The sequence below is a fragment of the Acomys russatus genome, chromosome 4 (assembly GCF_903995435.1).
Source record: "Acomys russatus chromosome 4, mAcoRus1.1, whole genome shotgun sequence".
NCBI classification, from domain to species: Eukaryota; Metazoa; Chordata; class Mammalia; order Rodentia; family Muridae; genus Acomys; species Acomys russatus.
The window spans coordinates 65,020,999-65,045,755 of record NC_067140.1 but is presented as its reverse complement, the minus strand read 5'-3'; the positions used below and the strand labels follow the sequence as shown (position 1 = coordinate 65,045,755).

General features: G+C 46.3%; 1 protein-coding gene across 1 annotated transcript; it reads right to left on the bottom strand.

Annotated features, from left to right (window-relative positions):
• Window positions 1–448: 448 nt before the first annotated feature.
• Polr1b (RNA polymerase I subunit B) lies at window positions 449–23,881 on the bottom strand. The gene is made up of 15 exons (XM_051144601.1): window positions 23,645–23,881; window positions 22,013–22,180; window positions 21,384–21,530; window positions 19,480–19,612; window positions 16,925–17,061; window positions 15,793–16,016; window positions 15,138–15,309; window positions 12,879–13,050; window positions 11,941–12,222; window positions 10,045–10,178; window positions 8,605–8,775; window positions 7,647–7,803; window positions 3,491–3,687; window positions 2,923–3,176; window positions 449–1,494 (listed from the first exon to the last, which is right to left on the bottom strand). Exons 1-15 carry the CDS (start codon window positions 23,819–23,821, stop codon window positions 612–614), a joined length of 3,408 nt encoding a protein of 1,135 aa, XP_051000558.1. The 5' UTR covers window positions 23,822–23,881; the 3' UTR covers window positions 449–611.
• Window positions 23,882–24,757: the final 876 nt, after the last annotated feature.

The window sequence follows — 24,757 nt, the reverse complement described above, 5'->3', positions numbered from 1 at the left end:
GATGACATCACAGACCATACCTATGTTCCAATCTATCCATCCAAGTTATATACACAAGACCCAAACTAGCCTTAGTTTACATGTATGTAAAAATAAAAAGTACACATGTAGCTTCCATTTTCTGTTTATTATAGTCCCATGCTCTGGATGAATGACAGACAACTTTTGCTACTGAAAATTGGAAACAGTTAAACTGGGCCTGGAAAAGAGATTATCTCTGCATGATCTATTACCAGTAAGTCTTCTTAAGGAAGACACAAACTTTTTTGGTTTGGTTTTTTTGAGACAGGATTTCTCTATGTAGCCTTGGCTGTCCTAGACTTGCTTTGTAGCCCAGGCTGGCCTTGAACTCAGAGATCCACCTGCCTCTGTGTCCCAAGTGCTGAGATTAAATAAAGGCTTGCATACAAACATTTGCCTGGCTCACATATGAACATTTTTTAAACCAACTTGAGTAGGTTTCAGAGACATGGAAACTTATACTTCTCAGCTGCCTGTTCTTAACGTCAGTACTGAAATTCTTACATAGACCCAGGATGAACCCATAATATCCTTACTGGATTAAAGTCACCTTTTGTTCTGACCTCCTAGCTCAGGTGGCCAGGGTCAAGTTAAACGACATCCAGTTTCACTTTGATGTTCATAGCTGCCAGCTCAGCTACAAAATACCGGAAAACATATGGCACAGAGACAGTGTCAATGGTGTCACTGCGGCCACAGACAGTGCAGTTGTATTTTCTGTTTCGCATAGCAGACCAAGAAGGAGGCGGCTTCTCAAGTAGCGGGGAGAGCAAACTGCCACACTTCACACATACGTGGGCGACTGAGCGGTCGGAGCAGTTGAAGAGCCGGTCATGCAGGAGAAAGGATGTCCCGTGCGCCAGTAGAGCATCCCGCTCCATCTCCCCAAAGCGGATTCCGCCCTGGACGTTCCTTCCCCCGATAGGCTGGTTGGTGACTTTGTCCCTGGCTCCAGTTGTTCTAACCTGAAATTTGTCTGACACCATGTGGCGTAAGCGCTGGTAATAAACTACACCAATGAAAATGTCTGCTTCCAGCTCCATCCCACTGATGCCGCTATACAGTCTCTCGGTGCCATAGAAGTTGTAGCCAGCAGCCTTCAACATCTCACCAAAGTACCCCAAGGCCGAGTTCTCCTCGGAGAAGATGAAGGGCGTAGCATCATGGCAGAGACCGTGCAAAGCTGCAGACTTCCCAGCCATGCTTTCAATTAACATACCGATGGTCATGCGAGAGGGAAACCCGTGAGGATTGAACAGGATGTCTGGCACCATCCCACTCTCAGTAAAAGGCATGTCCTCAGCTGGCCACAGTCTGCTCAAGATGCCCTTCTGCCCATGGCGGCTGGCAAACTTATCTCCAATAGTTGGATTCCGAGGGACTCGGATTGTGATGCAGATACATTTGAATTTCCCATTGCCCGTGTCATTACTACACACTTTGATGTTGTCCACAACACAATTTTCTTTACTCCTGGAGAAAAAAAAAAATGCATGAAATAAAAAGTTAAGCAATTTGTTCTGTTTGCTTTGTTGAGTCTCTAGCCCTGGCTGGCCTAGACCCTACTGTATAGAACATGCTGACCTAGAACTTGCAGTGATCCTCCTGCCTCTGTCTCCCACGTGCTAGGAACAGAGGAGTGTGACACAAAGCCTACCCAAGCTTTGTTTGACCTTAGAAACATTTAAGTTCTGATAAAGAGTATTTGTAAAATGTACCCCCATCTGCTCACAATATAAACAGATGTGAGTTATCCATGCCTAGGATTACTAATTATGTGTAGTTTATCTGAGAGAATATTAACAAGTGAAAAACTACTAGGCAAGCCCACTGAAGCCATTTTTATCATTGCAAAAGCAGCTCAGTTAATTATTCATCTTTAGAAGGAGGCATAACAAACCCAGCATTTTGATAGGAAACATCCCTAATGCCATGTTGGAAGGAAATGATCATAGAAAACTACTATAAAAGGAAGGAGAGAGAAAGCACAGTGACCGTGAATGCCATCACCTGAATGTGTCCCCCAGTCCATGCCGTACTCTACCTCTACTGTCGTGGTATTAGGAGCTGGGCCTTTAGGGGGATGTAAGGCCTGAGGATGGAATCTCCCCAAGAGACTAGTTTTCTAAGAGGGTCTGAACGATTCATTGCTGTTTGCCTTCCCATTTTCCCCCATGTCAGGACACTACGGCAATGCCTTCATGAGGAAGGAGGCCACATCAGTGAATCCACCAGTGTCTCAATCCTGAATGTCTTACCCCCAGAACATTTCCCAGTCTTACCTATTTTGTTAGAATAGCAAAGATTTAAAACAATGACGAGATTACTACCTCAATATATACATATATTTTATAATATTATATATATATATATATATATATATATAAAATATAATATAATATTATATTATATATATATATATTAAAGTTCCTTTCTTCTATTAAAAGACAACTTCACTGAGCTGGGCATGGTGGCACACACCTTTAATCTCAGCACTCAGAAGGCAGAGGTAGGTGGATCTCTCTGAGTTCAAGGCTATCCTGACCCACAAAGCGAGTCCAGAACAGCCAGGCAGGCCTCTGTGACACAAAGAAATTCTGTTTCAAAAACCAAAAAAAAAAAAAAAAAAAAAGAAGAAGAAGAAGGAGGAGGAGGAGGAGGAGAAGAAAAAGACAACTTCACTGACTTCCAGTAATTTCACTAAGAAACAGCCCATAAAAACCAGCACGGGGGCCAGGGGTGGCAGCACAGGCCTATAATCCCAGCACTTAAGAGGCAGAGGCAGGGGAATCAGCCATTACATTAGGGCCAGACTGGGCAACACAGTGTGCGCCAGACTCCCAGTGACACAGTTTTCTACTAGCAAACCACCCAGCAATCCAACATGGCCCCCAAACTTACTTGTAGTAAACCACGAAGGATTCCCCGGTGTTAAGGTTTAGGTAGCTGTAGTAAGGGTCACCAAATTGCAGCTTTGCGCCTATGAACGGCAACCCATCATCATCCAACTTTTGCGTCACTCGTGGGTCATCAGGTTTGACCCCAAACACCAGATTGTCGTCCCCTTTCCTATACTTTTCAGAGAGGTCTATGAACTCAGACTTGTAGACACTTCCGTGAGCAAAACCACGTTCCCAAGAAGCCTTGTTCACAATCTGTGGAGTCAAAGAATCAAATTAACTTATGGCTTAAGATGTAATCAAAGATAAACATAAAAGTAAAAATGCCAAGGCCTCACATCAACCTTTACCCACAGCGTGCATGCAGATATGAAATATATATGCACGCCGGGCATCTCAATGTCTCCCTTCGTTCATCTCAGACCAGGAACTAACCACTTAAAGAATAAATGTATTTACTACTATGTCTTTGAGGATGCAAACATTCCTTCAGTGACCTCCAGTAAGAAAGTTTACAAACAGTAATTAAAAAAAAAAAAAAAAATGGAGCCACAACTAGAAACACTCACCATGGCATCTTCCATGTCATAGCCAGTGTAGGAGATCACAGCCACGATGGCGTTTGTCCCGATTGGATAGTTGTCCATGTCATAGTGATCATACATGCACGGTCTCACTAGAGGGCTCTGAGGTGTCTGGAGACGATAGAGCTTATTATCTGATCGGTCTTGGTAAGTGAGCAGTGGGAAGCCCATGGTCTGCTTACCTACAGGGGAAAAAATGTCTTTGCATCTTGTTTTCAGTCCTCAGTTCTCAGCGTGCTTGATAAAACTGGAAGTAACTAATTACACACCCTAGAATGAATAAAGCAAGCACAGCGCCTCCGCTGGTTTTCAGACTAATCAGCTTTGGGAATGAAGAATATCAACACTCCCAGACTATGAAACTAATGCTGGCCAAGAGAAATTCAGAATTTCATTTAATGATACTTAGAACACACAAGCAAACAGCACTGTCATTTATGGACACAAATGTGTTTTATAATGGAACCACTGACAGGTACAGAGGGTATATCCAAATATGGGACACGCGGAGCTACACACAGGAATGTCAGTGTTTGTAAATGAACGTAGGTGAACTGAGGTAGGAGACACACCTTAAATGTGGGCCCGAGGCCTGGACTGAGTGTAAAGGAGAAAAGAAGTGGATGCAAGGAGTCACTGCTCCCTGCTTCCGATGCTATGTGGCCCGCTGCCTCCTGCACACTCTGCCATGACCGACGGCATGCCTGACGCAGTAAGCCAAACGTACCTTTCCTCCACGTGGTGGTTTAAACAGGAATGGCTCTGTAGGCTCAGATGTTTGAATGCTTAGTCACCAGGAAGTGGCACTTTTGGAGAAGGATTAGAACATGTGGCCTTGCTGGAGGAACTATGTCACTGTGTGTGGGTTTTGAGGTTTCAAAAGCCCACGCCAGGCCCAGTGTCACTTTTTTTTCCTGCTTTTATGGACCCAGATACAGAACTCTCAGCTCCTTCGCCAGCACCATGTCTGCCTGTGTGCTGCTGTGCCTCCTGTCATCATGGACTAAACCCCTGAACTGTAAGCCAGCCACGACAAATGCTTCCCTTTATAAGAACTGCCATGAGCCAGGGGGTGGTAGTGGTGGGGGGGGGGGCGGGGGCGGGGGCGGGTGCGGATGGCGGCACCTGCAGCAGCACACACTGTTAATCGCAGTACTCTGGAGGCAGATATCTCAGTTCCAGGCCAGCATAGTCTACAGAGAGTTCCAGGAGAGCAAGGGGTACATAGAGAAACCCTGTCTCGAAAAACAAACAAACCAAAAGAAGAAGAGGAGGAGGAAGAGGAAGAGGAGGAGGAGGAAAAGAGAAGACCTGCCATGGTCATGGTGTCTCTTCACAGTGACAGAGACTGACAATGATACTCCGTTAGGTCTTCTGTCAGGTACTGTTGTAGCAACAGGTCAGGTAACTAAGACAAAAGGTAAGAAAGTGGAGGGCTGCCCTTACAAGACCACGCTCCACACTGAACTGTAAGGCTGAGGAAGCAGAGGGTCGCAAGTACATCCACACACCGACTCACTGCCCAGGGACTGGAGATCTGCTAGAAGTACTCAGAAACTGAGAGGAATTTTCAGTAAAGATAAAAAAAAATTTTTTCCAGTTTTTAATTGTTTTAGAAGCCTGTGGTTTACTGTCTTGAAGAATCAAGGAACAGAATTCAGAGCATGGCAGCTACTGGAAAGTAAAGAACAGTTTTTTGTTTTTTGTTTTTTGTTTTTAAAGATTTATTTATTTATTTTGTATATAATATTCTGCCTGCATGTACATCTACAGGCCAAAAGAGGGCATCAGATCACATTATAGATGGTTGCGAGCCACCATGTGGTTGTGGGAATTGAACTCAGGACCTCTGGAAGAGCAAACAGTGTTCTTAACCTCTGAGCCATCTCTCTAGCCGCAAGAACAATTTTTTTTTTGGGGGGGGGGGAGGAGTTGGTTTTTTTAAAAATATAGAGTACAGAGGGAGAGCCTTTAGTTTGGACATATGCTGAGCCTAAACCTTAGTGGGCACTGAATTGCTCGTGATGCCTGAGACTGAGCTGAGAAGCCTAGCTGAGGCTAAGAAGCAAGTTCGGCAGCACTCAGAACAGGCCACAGGCCCTTCAGAAAGGCCTACCAGGGCCTAGCTTGAAGGCCCGTCAGTCATAGTCGAGGACACAGTAATTACTGGAGATGTACACGGTAAACATTAACCCACACTCAGGTAAAACCATGCTCAATGGATAGCAGCAGTTCTGGGGCTACCCGGATGTTGGGACAGGCAAACAGTAACTTTACATCACCTCAGTGAGGGATCTACCTCGACGGAGTAAAGTGGTGAGTAACAGAGCAGGACGCCCTTGTCTGGCCTCCAGTACATACATGTGTGCATACAAACACCACACCCGCACAAAAACCACACAGGCACACTGTCTTAGGGTTTCTTTTGCAGTGATAACGGCAACTCTTATAAAGAAAAAACCATTTAAACGGGGCTGGCTCACAGGTTCATAGTCCATTATCAGCATGGCGGGAAGCATGGCAGCATGCAGGCACGGTGCTGGAGAAGGAGCTGAGAGTTCTATGTCAGGATCTGCATGCAGCAGGGAGGGAGAGAGAGACACTGGGCCTTGCTTGAGTATCTGAAACCTCAGAGCCCATCCTAGTGACGGGCCACGCGTTCCAATCCGTTCAGACAATGCCACTCCCTATGAACCAGTGAGGGCCGTTTTCATTCAAACTAACATACACACAAACACAAACACATGATCATACACACACATACATATATACATGCATGCATGCACAGACAGAAAAAAGGACAAGAATAATTAAGATACATGCTGCATGTGGGGCTCAGAAGATGGCTCAGAGGGTAAAGGCATTCACTGTGCAAGCCTGGCAGCCTGAGTTCAATCGCCAGAACCAGCACCAAGGCAGGAAAAGAGAATTACTGCATAAAGTTGTCCTCTGGCCCCACCCTTATGTCACAGCATGTACATACACACGTGTAACCTCTACACACAACAAGATAACCGAAGATGGCTTATAAAAATGCATGACTGAGTCTTAGAAAAGGAGAAAAAAATGAAGAGATAGAAGCAACAGCTTTGGAAGCCACTGGAAATGCTCCAAAGTTGATCAATTTTTTTTCTTATAAAGACTGGTAAATGCTATCAGAACACACACAAGGAGAATCATATCTAGAGCCACAGCCAATCTGCTAAAAACAAAACTAGGGCCTGTCCACTCAGGACCACACAGCCAGTGAAGACTTCCTTCAAGTGAGTGTGAAAAAAAAATCTCAGAGAGGCCAGGTGTGGTGGGAGGCAGAGGCAGGCAGATCGCTGTGAGTTCAAGGCCAGCCTGGTCTACAAAGCAAGTCCAGGACAGCCAAGGCTACACAGAGAAACCTTGTCTTGAAAAAACAAGCAAACAAAAATCAAAACAATGACTACCAGAGGATTTGTAGTCAGCAACCTAGTCTATAAACAACAAACATGCTAAACGGATCTGGAGTGTAAACACCCCTCAGCTTAGTACTCAACACACAGAGGCTGCAGGGTATTGAGTTCAAGATCAGCTCGAGGAAGGCTGTGGGGGCCAAGAGAATGTCAAATGCTGAAAGCTTGAGTTTCAGGTAGAAATGAGGAACGCTAAAACTAGTAATTATGTGATTGACTGTAATTGCTTGAATCCTTCAAAAATCAGGTCATAAGATCTCAGACAAACTCAAGCCATTTTCCTTGAAAATGTAAATGTCAAGGATGATACAAACAAGCTAAAGAGCTCTTCTGCATCAAAGGAGACAAATATACGCACTTGTGGGGCACAACAAGCAACCCTAGACTGGGTCTTTGCTTCCCCGCCTCACTCCAGCTGAGTAAGGACTAAAATATGGAGTGTGTGCTGCTCTCGCAGAGGAACTCACAGTCAGTTCCCAGCACCGACGTCACGGCTCACAGCTGACTACAACTCCAGCTCCCGAGGGGCTCAATGCCTCTGGCTTCTGCAGATGCCTGCACGTATGTGCAGTACACACGCACGCACGCACGCACGCACGCACGCACGCACACGCACAGACGCTTCATTTAAATCTTTCTTTTAAAGAAGTCAATGCTAAACTTCCTGATCTTGACAACTACCCCGACTCCCATCTTACCCATCTGGCACTGGTACATGTTCCGAGGACTCTGGTTGTGATCGGAGAAGGGGATGAAGTTGGCGATCACGCTCAACATGCTGTGAGGGAAGAGCTCCTGGTGTGTGGAGATGCCTCCAAAAACCTCATCCTCAAAGATGGCCACATTCATGAAGAGCTGGAGCAGAGGGCGGACAAGGAAGGCAAAGGCACAAGGGAACTTCAGGCTGCCAGGCTCGCACAGCCAGCGTCTCCCCTCTTCCCAGGGCCTAAAGCCTGGGGCTGTGAAGAGTGCTCTCCTCGCCCCACGGGGAGCGTCCAGACAGATGTATCCACCACTCACCTGACGCTTTCCCTTTGCTGCTATTAAGGTGCTGGCATTAGAACCCAGAGTCCATGCGTGCCAAGCACTCCCCCACTGAGCCACCTCTAGAATGCTGTCCGCTTAGATGTTTTATCCTTTATCTACCCTGTCTAATTGTAAAGGGCTGAGGAGGAAAACAGATATTCATTTATTTTTGGACAGGGTTTCTCTGTAGCCCTGGCTGTCCTCAAACTCAGCAATCAGCTGGCCTCTGCTTTCCCAGGGCTGAGGTTAAAGTGCGCCACCATAGCAGGCTTCATGTTTTGTTTTGTTTTTTAAGTAAAATTTTAAAGTAGGCACAAACTCTATTTGGCAACAGCAAAGATGTAGGTGACAAGTGAGACTGAGTCAAAGGGACCCCTCAGTCTCACAAACTGGGGCAGAGCCAGGTGCAAAGGAACCTTGGCCGCTGGGCAGGATGGAAGGGAAGTTAGCTACGTGAGCACCAAGTCTCCCTCGGGTACCTGGCAGTGTGGCAAGACATCAAAACTGCTTGGTGCTGGGCAAAGAGGCCCAGAAAAATCACCTCGACCTCCTCTCAAATACTTTAAAAAGTGACAGACAAGCCTCTGAAAGCTGCGCTCTCCATAAGCACACTCTGCGATGGGTACCTACCTGCTCCATGGTTCCAATGAGCTCTTCTTTGCCCAGTTCCAAGTTCTGCACAGGCCTCACCAGCCTACAGGGAGTGGTAAAGAGGAACAGCCCTGGGTACAGACTTGGTTTTCCTGTCATGGGAACCAGGGCCACCTCTAACCAAGGAGGAATTCTTTTTTCTCTCAACACCTGTTTTAACAAAACAGGTTTTAGTGAAGAATAAATGTATATTTTATCCCAGCCTCCCTGCCACTAGGAGCCAGGCAGGACAGGAAAGAAAAAGCATCTCAGAAATGACCCCATCCTAGTTATAACCCTTGTGCCCCAAGGTCGCAGCTGTCCACCCCAGTCTCACTTGAACTCTCAGGCCACATGAGAAATGGCAAAAGATGAATAAAAGGCAACTTTAGTCTCTGATGTCTGAAATATGAACTAATAAAGTTCCTTTCAAACAATTACAAGAAAAGGATCTTACATTGGAAACTAAAAAACAAAACAGAGAGCCGGGCGTGGTGGGGCACGCCTTTAATCCTAGCACTCGGGAGGCAGAGGCAGGTGGATCACTGTGAGTTCGAGGCTAGCCTGGTCTACAAAGTGAGTCCAGGACAGCCAGGACTACACAGAGAGACTCTGTCTCAAAGAAACAAACAAACAAAAAAAAAAACACAAAACAGGGGGTGCTGGAGAGATGGCTCAGTGGTTAAGAGCACTGTCTGCTCTTCCAGAAGTCCTGAGTTCAATTCCCAGAAACCACATGGTGGCTCACAACCATCTATAATGTGATCTAATGCCCTCTTCTGGCCTATAGGTGTTCATGTAGGCAGAGCACTGTACGCATAATAAATAAATCTTAAAAAGCAAAACAAAACAAAACAGGGTTGCAGGGATGGCTACACAGTAAAGAGTACAGACAGCAGGCGCTGTATTCACATGTGTGTATTCAAACGTGGACATGCATATAATTGTTTTTTTTTTTTTTGTTTTTGTTTTTTTTTTTTTGGTTACTCTGTGTATTCTTGGCTGTCCTAGACTCACTTTTTAGATTACGCTAGCTTTGAACTCACAGTGATCTGCCTGCCTCTGCCTCCCTGAGTGCTGGGATTAAAGGCGTGCGCCACCACGCCCAGTTGAGAATTTTTTAAAAAATCAAAACACAAAATAGGGCCGGAGAAATGGCTTAGTGGTTAAGAGCACTCGCTGCTCTCACTCAGTGAGGACCAGGATCCCTTCCCAGGCCCCACCCCCGTTAGGTGGTTTATTACTGCGGAGAACTCCACTACCAGTAACTGAGCGCCCTCCCCTGGCCTTCACAGGCACTGCATGCATGCATAAAAAAAATAAATCTTAAAACCTATTGCTTGACCGTTCCAGACAGTCCCTAGGACACCTCACCAGCTAGGAAAGAACTTGAAAGCCAAAGGTCAGGAGGTAAGTAAGACAACCCAGAGACGGAAGAACCTTAAAGCGACGGAGAGTGTCTGCGACGTCCGGAGCAAGCTCCTTATCCACCCAGCCCACCATGACGCCATCCAGCAGGACAGGGTAGCAGTCACTGTAGGGTCGACACGGTGCTGCGTCAACAGGAGTGACCCCTGGAGGGGACAAGCAGAGTAATCAAACTGCTCAATGACTCAGTCTAGCTGTCCAACGGTCCTATTGCACACCACGAATGTTTTCATATCGTTTGTATATCCGTAAGCTGCCTCGCCAAGGGCATGCAAGCATCTAGTAATTTATGTCCTGTGAGAAGATGGCTGGGCACACTAGGGCTTTGTATGCTCTGCTTTCCACACGCTGATCCCTAAAGCCTGTACCTTTAATACCCTTTTCCAAGAGAAATCTAGTTACTGATGATCCTCCTTATCTGCACTTTCTGTACTTGGACATTTAGCTGCTTAGACATTTTATGTGTAAGTACAAAATTATACTACGGGCAGGGCACTTTTGAGGTCACATGGCAGAAATGTGAGTTTCCTGGGGCACATACTCTGCCATCTTGTCTCTGTGCTCCGACTGCCAGCAAGTCTGCTCAAGGCCATGCCAGCACTTAGTGTCGAGTGCTGCCCAGTGTTCCCAAGTGCAGCACGGCTGTCACAGGCCTCAGAGAAAGTCAGGTAAGCTTGGGGCCGCTGGCTCAGGGCTCAGGGTTAGATGAGAAACTGAGCCCTACAGCTCCCTCAAGAGGAACAGTTCAAGGTGGGGGGACAGCACTGGCTGTGAATTTAATCCAATACGGGGCTACAAATAATGAGAACCGACTATGGTTACGAGAAATACGACATTTACATATACATCGTAACTGCCATGTACAAAAACAAACAAACAAAAACCCCAAACTGCCATATACAAACAGCCAGTGTTCCCCAAGTGTCGAGAGTGACCACTCATCTGTGCTTCAACTATCACCACAGCAGCTCTCCCAGGGCAGTGACTTCTATTCTGCCCCTTTCCTCAGAGCCAGAGCAGACGGTGGCCCTTCTTCCACCCTTCCTCACAGTGTGATCTGCCGCTCAACTTTAACCTCTCTTTGCTTCCTTCTGAACTTTGACACAGGGTCTCATGTAACCAGGCTGACCTCAACTTCCAACACAGCGGAGGATAAGCCAGAACGCCTCATCTTCCTGCCCCCACCACCCAAGTGCTGCGGCTAACAGGTGTATGCCACTATGCCTGGCCTGATTTTAATTTGTGATGGAACAAAATTAATTCTTGCTTGTAGTCAGCACATGGACGGGTTACTCTATTCCTTTCTTCTGATGCTTGACTTCCTCATTGCTTTCTCTGAAGCCCTCTTCTCAGTTCCCAGCCAGGTGAAGATTTCATATACATTCGTGACTCTCACTCAATGTTCTTTCTTCTGGACCCTTGTGAGTCCGAACTTGCACTCCATAAACCTCAATGCCCCACCCACACACCAACAAAGACACAGTACTATGGTGTTTAAATCACAACTGGAAAATCCCAGGACTAAACGGTATAAAAGCAGAGGCAGCAGCTGCACGTTACCAGGAGCAAAGCATCAGCTACGCAGGGTAAGCTACATTTTAACTGAATTTGCAAAACCCACCACTTTTCTACTTGGAAGTGCAAGGGTCACCAGGGGCGCAGAAGAGTGACCCTAAAGCTTACACTGCAGCATCTAAACTGTGAATACTAATTGCTGTGCTATTTCACATCACAACACTGATGACATTTAATTTTACTTTAGCTCCAAAGAACGCATGAGGGAGAAGCTAAGAAAGTAGCCCAACTCATGCATGGAGGAGTCAAAAAAATTTCTCTGCTGTATCCCAAAAAACAACTTTATCGCTTGACGCCGTTCAAAGCCGTGAAACCCAGAAAGACTGTCCATACCTAAGCTGCAGAGCAAGGCTGGGATAGATGCTGTGTACACAAACTTGGTGACGACCTCACATATGGCAGTCAGGTGGTTCAGCAGCCCACACGGAGCCCCATCTGGGGTGTGCACAGGGCAGAGGAAGCCCCAGGACTCTGGCAGCAGCTTGCGCACTGTGGTGGTCCTCATCTTGGCAAAGCTGGCCCCTCTGTGCACACAGCGGAAGTGGGAGAGATAGCGAACGAAGTTCAGCTTGTCAGCCACGACAGACAGGCCAGAATCTTGAATGAAGCCAAGACCTTTAAAAAAAAAAAAAAAGGTCAATCAAGTCAGGCCAAACTGGTCTTTAAAAACCAAAACCTGTTTCTGATGTTTTAATAAAAACGACAAAATGTAGATCAGAGCTAAAAGCATCTGCGTACTACAGGAGTGGCCCTGGGTTCAAGCCCCAGTTCTACGACCACATACACACAACAGCAAGTTACTGTGACGCATGTGGTATTCGCTCAGGCGAGGGGAAGGACCTGTGTCAGACTGTCTGAGGGCCCTGGGGCTAAGCAGGCTGGCATGCTCAGGCGAGGAGTGGCGCTGTGAGACACACGGAAGCAGATGCTGGATCCCAGCTGCTGCCCTTCTTCATTTCCCCAGCTCTTTCCAATGCAACTGGTTGGGGAGGGGCAGGCACTCAAGCCCTTCAGTTGGCGATCCTGCCCCAGACATAAGTAGTCATCTGCTTTCTAGGGCTCACGGGAATGTATTTGTTCATCAGCACTAGACTTCCACAAGTAAGACACCTTGCTGAACCCTTCAGGTTGGCAGATATTTGCCAAAACCTACCATACACGCAATCTGACTTTGGGAAGGGTGAACAAACTCTTGAAACCCCCCAGCAAAATATTTTTATCATATTAGGCGGCTAATTCAAAATATATATGTACAATCTGTTTAATTTTACCTGTTTTTGAACGCAGATTCCCAGTAGCAAGAAGATATTCAAATGGTTTTGTGAGGTCTGATACCATAGTGAAAATCTTCATCAAGTTTTCATTGTTTATGGACACATTGGCCTTCTGGGCTCTCTTATCTAAAGCTATTTTAGTAGACACTAGCCAATTTTCCATTTTTTCCTAAAAGAAGAAAATGTTAAATTTAAAGTAGTGCATACATGAATTATCTCATCTGTTTTACGTATCCCCACAATCTACATGCAGTAAAGGCCCACTATTTACACATGTGACCAAGGATGCACTTAGCACGACCCTGACAGACACCCTTCAGTGGACAACTGTCTCCAGGCACTTCCAGACACAGGCATGGGAAATCTAGATCTAACCACAAAACCAGTTCCCAACATGCACGTCCTCTAGGATGTGGCACCTGGCTGGCGGACCCAGCAGGAGCTGGCCTGTTCCCTAGTTTTAGTTCCTACAGTATTATCCAGAAACTCGTTCTCCATTGTGACAGATCATAGTCTCCAAAACGACAAGCCAAATGAATCCTCTCTGCCTTAAGTTAGCTTCTGTAGACATTTTGTCATAGCAACAAAACAGTCACTAGTAAAGCATTGTGGGCAGGAGAGACGGCTCAGCGGTGAAGAGCACTGCCTGCTCTTTCAAAGGTCCTCAGCTCAGTTCCCAGCAAACAACCACATGGTGGCTCACAACCATCTTTAATGAGATATGGTGCCCTCTTCTGGCCTACAGTTGTACACGCAGGCAAAACATTGTATACATAATAAATAAATAAATCTTAAAAAAAAAATATTGCGAATACTTTACCAAGTAGATGAACTTGGAGATGAGGAAAACAAAACAAAAACCCCACAAAGATTAACTATACCCAGGGATAATACTTTCATGCTTATTCATCAGCGTCATGACCAGGATTTGATTATATAAAAATATTAACTAGGCCCAGGCATGGTTGAGCATAACTAATCTCAGTATTCAGAAAGTGGACAGGAGGATTTCAATTAGAGGGACCTCATGAAAACTCTGAATAACAAGAAACCAAGCAGAGGCTGAGAGGTGGTTCGGTGGTGACGAGCTTGCCTTGCGAGCACCAGGACCTCAGCTGTATCCCTAGCACTCACACAAAGCGGGGCACAGCAGCACACACCTGTGATCCATGCACAGGTCCTGGAGCTTGCTGGCCACCAGCCCAACCAAATCAATGAGCTCCATTGATAAACTCCATTTAAAGATAGATCGTATCGTTAAAAAAAAAAAAAAGCCCAAATAAATGCATGTACACAAGAACAGGTACACACACATACCCCCCCCATACACACACACAAAGTCAAACAACCCAATCAATAAATCAGCTAAAGAAGTCAAGACAGTCCCCAGAAAATGAAGGACGAATGGGAAATAAACATTAAGAAATGTTCAACATCACCAGTCATCGGGGAAATGCAAACAGAAGCAACAGTGACATTCTATTCCAAACCCTCAGAATGGTGGCCATCAAGAAAATCAGTAACATGGCGGAGAGCGTGCAGACAGAAGGGAACCCTGACACACCCTGACAGGTGGGAACGTCAACTAGTTCCGCCATCACGGAAGTCAATATGATGGATCCTCAAAACAGGAAAAGCAGGCCTACCACTCCTGAGTGGTCCTGAGGGATTTCAGGTCAGCAAGCAGATCACAAAGGCTGTGGCCCATCCATGTTTCCTCAGCGCTACCCACAACAGCTAAGCTATGAACTAGCCTAGGTGTCCAAGAACAGAGGAACGGGTAAGGAAAACACAGCATAAGCATTTGTGATACAAGGGATTTTAGATATCAGGAATGAAGTTTTATCATTTGGACAGGAATGGATTCAACTGAGAAATCCGTTGGCTACGTCAGCCGGGCGGTGTTCGCACACGCCTTTAATCCCAGCACTTGGGAGACTGGAAAACAGCCTGGTGAACAGAGGGAGTTCCAGGACAGTCAGAGCTACCCAGAGACACCCTGGCTTTAAAAAGGGAAAACAAAAACAAAACCAAAAACCCTCTTACTTGGAAACCCCAGATTTACATGGCAGCAGAATCACACCCGCACAGGTGACACTCGCAGATACCTGGGCCTGGTATAAACCAGAGTTCGGATTAAGTCCCTGACTGATAAACAAAAAGGAGATGACGTCAACCGCCCAAGCAAGGAATCACCAGCATGCGGGAAATGCTTGGGTCCAAGCACACCGGCCAAGGTCTGCAGCACGCACTCACCTTCAGAAACATCAGGAAGAGCTGACCCGGGGTAAGGACCTCTTGATTCACTAAACTATCAGGGTTGTCCTCCATGCACTCTCCTCTGGCTAAAGCAAAGAGCTTCCGGGTCATGAGGCAAAGCAAGTAAAACTTCTCAGTATTGGATTTCAAGTGGATGCAGATGCACTGACTGAAAAAGGAAACAACCAACCTTAAAGCAATTCTGCTCTTGCTCGGGTCTTGTTCCCTGCTGTCCGAGGTGCCTCTTTCATGCTCACTTAGCATTTCTTACTCCCAATACTGCTCTTTCACTCTACCCGCAACTTGAGCAGAATACTGCCACAAAGCCTGGAGCTGTGCTCACCAATATGGTGTCACTCCAGTTCAGTTAAAAATAAGACTTCATTTTCTCAACCGCAACAGCCGTGTCTCAGTGGTCTGGACCTATGCTCCTTTAAAAATATTTACTAAGACAAAGCCATTGCTACAGAAAAATACAGCCGCAGCATGTTGCCTACAACTTCAGGGTACAGAGAGGAAATGTGTATCTATGTAGAGACAAAGTGATCAACACCGGTGACCTCCAGGGACCGCTGTCTTACTTGGACACTGTTGCAAGCTTGAAATTATATTACAGAATAAAAGAAGCAAAGCTGCCTCTGAGCACACATACTTAAACAGGAACTCGGCAGCTTCCTCATTAGGGTACCAGTCAGGAAGGCTGAGCTTCACTCGGAAGCGGTCGCCCAGATAGTTTAGGACCTGCTTCTGTGTGTGACAACCTTCTTCCATGACGAGCCTCAACATCTGAGAAACACCATTCTTAAAGAACGAATCCTCCTCTTTGCCTTTGATGAGCTCCTGAAAAATCTGATAATCGGAAAAGCTCACGAGTGCCTGAAATAGAAAGAGAAAATTTTAAATGCTTTCTTTTCAACAATCAAATGTTTAATTCACTTAGTCCTCTCTAATAAGTTTTTAGTGGCCAAGCAAAACTAGCCCTCCAAAATAAAGTATTTTTACATCAGCCAGACATCAGAGTCCAATGATCCTACTTCTGGGTATTAAAAAATGGAATCGCCACCTCCCACTCTGGATTAGGGCTGTCTCAAGTGACCAAGAAAATGTGGAAAAATAGAAGATGCCAGATTCCCAAGGCTAGGTCCTAAACAGATTGCCTTCGACATCATCCTCTGTGGTAACTCGCCATGGGGACAAGGGACTGAGACCGCCTTCCTACAGCCACCAAAGAAGCCAGCTACACTGGGTCCTGGAAGCCTGGTCAATCCAAGTGATTGCAGCATTTCATTTATTTTTAAAATATTAGCTCTTTAATTCTTTATTTATTTGAGAGAAGGGAGAGGGGAGAATGTGGATTACGGAGGTAATTCAGTCTTGCACGGCAGCTGCCTTTCCCCAGAGAGCCATCTCTCCAGCCCAGCAGCACCTCAAACACTTCACTGTAGCCTATGTAATCAGGCTCCTCCCAAATTCTACATCTCCAGAAACTGAGAGGAAATGTTTGATATCTCCAGCTACTGATCTTGAGAATGGGGCAGGGGCTAATGAGTTCAGAATGGTACGGTTCAGCTTGGCTTTTGGTGGGGGCGGTGAGGTTGTTGCCCTAGCTGGCTCAGAACTTACAACCTCCAGCCTCAGACTTCCAAAAGACTTGGGTTACATGCATGCACACATATGTATGTCTTAATAAAGAGAAACTATCCCCCTCCTGCCCCGCCCGTGTGCAGGACACAGCTCTCAATGAATCTATTCATATCCAAAGGCAGATATTAATCTCATCTCACCTTAAGAGCAAATCCCAAAGGAAGGAAAAACAGCTCTTTGCGGTAAATGAAGTTTAACATAACTGTGCCGTTTTCCACATAGTGAAGGTTCATATTGATGGCAGAATGCTCTTCTCTCACACAGTGCATGGAAACCCCTATTTGACGGGACAGTGAGGAATCATGCAATTACTGTTTCGTTTTCTTCTGATTATTTTAACTACCACAATCAAAACCAAATCTCTTGTTAGATTAACTAGCCAGGTGCTGTGGCGCACACCAGTAATCCCAGCATTCGGGGAGGCAGAGGTAGGCGGATCTCAACGAGTTGGAGGCCAGGTTGGTCCACAAAGTGAGTCCAGGACAGCCAAGCCAACACAGAAACCCTGTCTTGGGGATTAAAAAAAAAAAAAAAAAAAGATTAGCCAAAGCCCAGCAAGGTGGTGCAGGCAGATCACTTTCTGGGTATACTTCAAGTTTTCTTAGTTAATAAATACTATACATATTAAAGTGTATATACAATACAATCATATACATAAACAATGGGGCCAAGCCTAACCATGATCCTTTAGCACGGTGCACAAGCTGGGTCCATTCAGTAGAAACTGCATTTCACTTTTGGAATTGAGACCCGTTCCTAGGCTAACGATGCTGTGTATTTTCTCATGAACTGGACAGTAACAGTGAGCCAGCCACAGCCACCAACCAGTCTGGAGATCAAAAGGGAAAACTGACTGATACACTTCAGCGTCCTGGCCTGCCAATGTTTTTGGCTCATCCTATGTACAAAAAGCCAGTATGTGTGTGTGAACATGAGATGCCCAACACCTGCTCATAAAACAGGCTTTGTTTGAGGTGATTTTATTTCCAAAGTGTATGCTACTGCATTAATAAGTGCTCTGAGCACACTTAGGCTTGCCAAGCTAAGCTTCTTTGTGTGCACGGTAGTGCTCTGAGCGCACTGTTATGTGTGGTGTCAAGCAACAAACCCAGAAACCTCTGCGGGCTAGACAAGCTCTCTACCACCAAACCAGTCCCAGCTCTAAGCACTTTTTGGTTTTGAGATAGGGTCTATTATGCAGCACCTGACTGCCTTGTCCAGGAGCTCTCAGTGTAGACCAGGTTAGTCAAAGAGATTCACCTGCCTGTATCTCCTGAGTGTTGGGATTAAAGGCATGCAACACTATGCCTGGCTTTAAATGAATTGGTTTTTTTCTTTTAATTAAAAGAAGAAATATATTTAGAGCTGCCCAACATGGATGTTGTGAATTGAACTCATGTTCTCTGGAGGATAAATACATGCTCTTAAGCTGCTAAGACATCTCCCCTGCTCCTTTAAGTGCACTAGAAGTGCACAATACTTTCAACTCACTACAGGTTTATTAGGGCGGAACCCTACTAGTTGAGAAACATCTGTAACAATTACCATAATCAAATTGACTAAAATTTCAATTACCGTATATAGTCACCAACTGTGTATGTGGGTACACACGGGGTCAAGACACTTAAAAAAAATTTAAATAAGCAGGACAGTATTAACTACAGTCACAGAACTAGCACTAAATTGTATTCATGTATGTTTGTGCTCACACATGTGTGGGAGGAGTATGCTCGCCATTGCAGCACAGGTAGAGTGTATGTGGGGGTAGTACTCTGGTAGTGTGTGTGTGTGGGGGGGGGTGATGGTGGGAGGGGGTTACTCTCCCGTGCAGACACAGATAGCGGCCAGAGACTGGCATCCACCTGTCTTCCTCACTTGCTTCTCTACTTTGCTTTTTTTGAGACAGGTTTTCTCACTCAATCTAGAACTTTCTACCTTGGCTAAAGTAACTGGCACCCCTGCCTGGGATCCACCAGTCCCCTGCAGTGCTAGGATTACAGATGTGCACTGCCACACCCCTCTGTTGTGGTGGGAACCCAAACTCAGTTCCACATGCTTAGGCAGAAAGCTCCTTCCCACTGAGCCCTTCCCTACCTCAGTACTCAGCAGTAACTTAAGGTTTAGACGTTGATCAACATTCCCGACCCCACCTCTGCCCTGAATCTTACAGAAATGCTTAGTAGAAAAAAAAATATAAGAGAAACACATTAAATATTTTGTATAGTTGTATCTACTTAAAAAAAAGAAAAAGGCCAGGCGTGGTGGCACACGCCTTTAATCCCAGCACTCAGGAGGCAGAGGCAGGCGGATCGCTGTGAGTTCGAGGCCAGCCTGGTCTACAAAGTGAGTCCAGGATGGCCAAGGCTACACAGAGAAACCCTGTCTCGAAAAACCAAAATAAATAAATTAATTAATTAATTAAATAAAGTAAAAAAAGAAAAAGGTTTTTGGGCTGGAGAGATGGCTCAGTGATTAAGAGCCCTATCAGCTCTTCCAAAGGTCCTGAGTTCAATTCCCAGCAACCACATGGTGGCTCACAACCACCAATACTGAGATCTGGTGCCCTCTACTGGTGTGCAAGCTAACATGCAGGCAGAACATTGTATAAATAATAAATAAATAAATCTTTAAAAACAAAACAAAAAATGGTTTTTAAGTTGCCTAAAATGGCATTCCAATGTTCACTAGAACTTACCAAACTGAGTGTAGCCAAGTCCTCTGCTTTTCCATTTTGGTCTTACCATGGCAATGGGGAAATTTCTCCGAGGCATAATCAACATGCGGATGACTTTTTCAATGCCATTGATTATAAAATAACCGCCCATTTCCTGCCAAAGACGTGGGTTAAACAAGTATGTGAATACACAGCTATCTCGAGCTACATGAAGTACAGCCCCCAGAAGAAGCACACCCCGGTGAAAAGGACTCCTGGTCTCTGCAAACACCACAGGGCCCAGAATAAGTCCTGTTGAAAACACGAGCATGGTCCGATAGCCACAGCAAAAAGGACCATCCCATCCACCTACGCAGGCAGCCAAACTCTTCTCTCTGTCCTAAATTATTTAAAATTCCAAGTACTATTTAAACAAACACAACTTACTCCAAAAATTAAAGATAGAAATAGTAACCACCACTGGGTGTGGTGGTGCACGTCTTTAATCCCAGCACTCGGGAGGCAGAGGCAGGTGGATTGCTGTGAGTTCAAGGCCAGCCTGGTCTACAAAGCGAGTCTAGGACAGCCAAGGCTAACACAGAGAAACCCTGTCTCAAAAAATCTAAATAAATAAATAGTAACCACTTTTGTTTCCAAATGAATTCCCGGTAAGTTAAGAAAATAGTAATGAAACAGACTGACTACATGAAAGCATTTGCTAACTAGAAAAATACAGGATATGTTTCACGATAAAGAATATTTACTAACTTTGCTACCAAACGGGCACATCGTGCGGCACACACTCTGCTAATGACGCACTTAGTTAGCACTCCTATTTCTGGGTATGTCTGTCTTCACCAGAGGAAACCGAGGCTTGGGGTGACTTAAAATCTCCATAGCCCCCACAACTGATAAACAGAATGGCTGAGTGCCACCTCCTGATTTAACACAGAACCCTCATCCCAAGACAAAAGATCTCCCCCAAATAGGCGGAGTTTGCACATCCTCATTTCTTTAACTCAAACTGCCCACAGCTACCTTACATGGCTGAAGAAACAGGAAGGGGCGTGAATCATTCAATAAGCTTAGGGAATTTCACTGCCAGTAAAACAGACAGCTCCTACAATACTTTTGCAGATAAGCACACCTCTACGTATATATAGTTCAGAAAACTAGGACCAGAAAAATGGCTCAACAGGTAAAGGAATTTGCTGTAGAGCCTGAAGACCTGAGTTCAAACCCTGACCAACATCTGACATGTTGTCCTCTGACCTCTGACCTCTACACATAGTCAGAGGATAAAATGTTACTAAAGTGTGCCGCCCCCCCCCCCAAGCAATAACGATACAGCCTGGCCTGATGGTCCACACCTTTCACCCTGGGATAGGATACAGATTAAAGTGAACCTCTATGGTCAAAGGGACAGCCTGATTAATCTACACAGTGAGTTTCAGGCCAGCCAAGGCTACACAGCAAGACCCATCCCACCATACCCCACCTCCCAAACTAAAAAAAAAGGAAAGTAGTAAAAGAGGAAAGAAAATCTGGGTTGGGAGCGTAGCCTGTGGGGAACACTTATGTGTTACCTGTGTAAAGGCCTTGGGTTCAGTACTCAGGCAGCAGCAGAAAGAGGGAAAGGAGAGAGCGAAAGGAGAAGAAAAACATTTTTCTTTTGGAAACACCTCCTAGCGCACTGCCCAATAGCAGTCTTTAACGTACGGCTGCTATTCACGCTGCCTCGATAGATAGCAATAACAGCCATGCCTGGTATATACAGACTCGAAATCAATGCTGCACATGACATATCTAAAAACCACAAGACACAGAAACCCTGACTTTTACCGACAAGCGTCCTGTTTCCTCCCGCCCTACCCCAACCCCCCACTGCTGCCCCCAGCCTAGACCCCCTCCTACCCCAGCAGTGGAGCCTGCACCCCTGCACTCACCTCTGGCTCCTCATGGTGTTCGATGAGGACTTGAGGAGGGAGGTTGCATAAGTTGCACAGCTTGGACTTTACCATGATAGGAACATAGCCAAGAAACTGTTTAATGGTTCCTTTGGGGACTCCATTCACTGCCCAGCTGACATCAGCCTACATGAAAACAAAAGGGAGGGGGGGGGGAGAGAAATTTCTGGATCTGCAAGAACAAATGAATAGTAACAAAATTTTTTTAGACATATTTGTCTTTTATGTGTATGAACGTTTTGCTTTCACGTATGTCTGTGTACTAGATGTGTGTCTGATGCCAGAGGAGGCCAGAAAAAGGCGTTAGACCTGCTGGAACTGGAGTTACTGGCACTTGTGAGCCACCATATGGTTCTGGGAACCAAACCCTGGTCCTCTAGAATAACACTGAGCCATCTCCCCAGCCCCACAGATGAGCATTTTAAAGGCAGGAAGAGGGCCACAGAGAACTTACTTCATGTTTTAGATGATATACAACACCTTTCGGTGAAGATACAGCCCCTTCGGCAGCAACAGTAAGGAAGCAGATCTTTCCTATAACCCAATCAGGCACCATCCCTAGTCTCAAAGTTGCGAAAGGGCAGCCACCTGCCAGCACTGATGCTCACCGTCAGCTTCCCACGGTAGGTGTTCCTTCGACCCCGGCATTCGGCTGGATAAACGTTGAGCTCTTTGCAGATGGTCCCTTTGGGCACTGAGGGTGGGCTGATGACAGCATCCACAATGGTAAACGATATGCGCTCATCTTTGAAAGCGAATTCAAAGGGAGGTATGGCCTGAAATGCAATTCATGTTGCTAAGTCAAGGCACGGTTCACTGAGACAGTTCAAAATCACACGTGCTCTACACTCACTGACGTCTACCACACCAATGCAACACAGCTAAAAGAAGCTACTAAAGCTACCCCTGACTGGCGACTTGGCCAACTACTTAACTATCATGTTCACGAAGGGTGTTTTTGATGGTGTGCTGTGCTGCAGTAGGCTCTACAGACACACAGAAGGCTGAGCCAAATGCCGACCTCCTCTGCAGTGAGACAAAGAGAAGTGCTCTTCACGGGTGGGTAGAGGGACACTCTTCTGATCTAAATGCTCGGCTTTGTACATTTTACTCCCTCAGGCTGAAGCCTGGCAGTTCACAGAACTCTACATGGCTCCCATATTTTCCAGGACCAGTCTGGCAGTCAAAGTGCTCCACCGGATCTCCATCCCTTATCGCTCACAACACAACTGTTTGGCAACAAAACCTCAGGGTTGTGTCTACTACATATGTGTCTCTCCCTGTACCTACCCTTTCCATGGAGGGAAGGCACTAGTCTCTTCCCCTGACCATATCTAACATAGAGCTTTCTAGACACTGGGATTCATCTCACTTCCCTCGTGCAGTTCTCAAGAGTATTGGCATCGGCTGCTTACTGATGTCTTGCTACCTCTACACAACCCACAACCATGAGAGGCACTAGTTTTTCTCTTTGACACTCTCAGGGAGCCGGGTGTGGTGGTGTATGCCTTTAATCCCAGCACTCAGGTGGCAGCGGCAGGAGGATCTTTGTGAGTTCAAGGCCAGCCTGGTCTACAAGGTGGGTCTAGGATGGGCAGGGATATTACACAAAGAAACCCTGTCTCAAAATACCAAAACAAAACACTCTAAATTACGGAAGCCGGGCGGGGTTGGGAGTACACGTGCCTTTCATCCCAGCACTCGAGATGCAGAGGCAGAAGTATCTCTGTGAGTACATGGGCAGCCTTGCTCTACAGAGTTACAGGGCAGCAAAGGCTACACAGAGAAACCCTGTCTCAAACTGTCCACAACCCGCCCCCCACCCCCCACACGCCCGCCAAAAGAAAACTCTAAGAGAAACAAATTGAAGAAAGACCTTGCTGCAGTCTGCCTGTTAGCTTGGAACTTTCGGAAGTAGTTTTAGAACTTAAGACTCTGGGCGTGAAAAGACGTGAGCGCTGAGAATGGGCGGAGTAAGAGTCTCTTATTTCACAGTACCTAGAAACGGTGCACCTAAAACCAGGTCTCATACTCACATATAAATTCAGAAATCACAAATACATCTTTCCCTGCACCACTAGGCTACAAGTCGCTTTTATCTCTGAACTACCCAATTGCACGTGAGCGTCACTATTTGAGATCACACAGTGGCCTTCAGGCCACCACCTCCAACCGCTGGGACTCTCCGGGTCCCAGGCGGGCGGAGGGTAGGGCTCCGGAGCAGAGGGCGCGCCACTTACCTGCACCGCGTGGCTCAGCCCCTCCAGCACCGCGTAGTTGAAGGAGTCCACGTGCGCCCGCGTCAGGTCCTGCAACGCCGCCTTTTGCTGCTCCGGAGGAATCGCATAAGAGGGGTCGGTCAAATGCTTTAGGCTGGGCGCTCTGGGTAGGTTCCGCCACAGGCAGTCGAGATCCATGCTTCTGCCAACCCGGGACTGGACACCGGGGCTGCGACTCCACCACTTGCCGCCAGCAGGAAGGGCCTGAGAAATCCTACAGCCACGCTACCCCGCGGCCTGATGGGAAACGTAGTTCTCTAGTTCGGCTTGCCCCACCCAGGTCCTTTCATTTTGCTGGGTCGACTGGGAACCAAAACCGGGGCGTGATTGGACCGGTTAAAACTACAATACAGAGGCGGACGGATCCTTCTACTCTCTCGGCTGCGCTGCTTTGTATCCTGAAAACGTACTAAATCTCACTCCTCTTTAGTGTGTGAGCTCTGTGGGCCTTACTCGCTTAATCAATCAGTTAGGACCTGATAGCAAAACTATCGTCAAAGATTCCCTTCTATTCCTTTGGACAGCTTTCCTATTACATGCTGACGCGGACCCTAGGAGACTCTGGATGTCCTCTCTACCTAGCTCTTTTAATTGCGTATAATAATAACAACAATACAGTAATATTTGTGGGTTTCTTTTTTGAGGCAGGGTCTCTCTATGTAGTCCTAGCTGTCCAAGAACTTGCTTTGTAGAGGAAGCCGACCTGGAATTCAGAGGGGGTACGTCCGCCTGCCTTGCCTGAGTGCTGGGATTAGATGTGTGAGCCACCTTTTCAACTCTTTTTTCCCCCCTCTCATACACTACACCCGGACCACAATCCCCGCTCCCCCGCAATCTGCCCCACCCTCCCCTCCCCTCTTCCCCTAGATTCATCCATTTCCTTTCCGAAAAGAGCAGACCTCCAAGTTATATCAACCGAACATGCCATAATAAGTTACAATAAAACTTGGCACAAAGTCTAATATCAAGGCTGGACAAGGGAAACCAATAGGAGGAAGAGGGTGCCAGGACCTGGCAAGAGACAGCCCTTGCTCCCACTGTTAGAAGTCCCACAGAAGCCACACAGCCATAACA

Excerpts from the sequence above, each read along its gene's own strand:
- Polr1b (XM_051144601.1), bottom strand. The coding sequence starts at position 23,821 with ATGGATCTCGACTGCCTGTGGCGGAACCTACCCAGAGCGCCCAGCCTA. Across the intron at positions 16,017-16,924 it reads CTTTGGGATTTGCTCTTAAG|GCACTCGTGAGCTTTTCCGA; the intron begins GTGAGATGAGAT and ends TTTCTATTTCAG. Across the intron at positions 13,051-15,137 it reads TCTTCCTGATGTTTCTGAAG|GAAAAAATGGAAAATTGGCT; the intron begins GTGAGTGCGTGC and ends TTCTTCTTTTAG.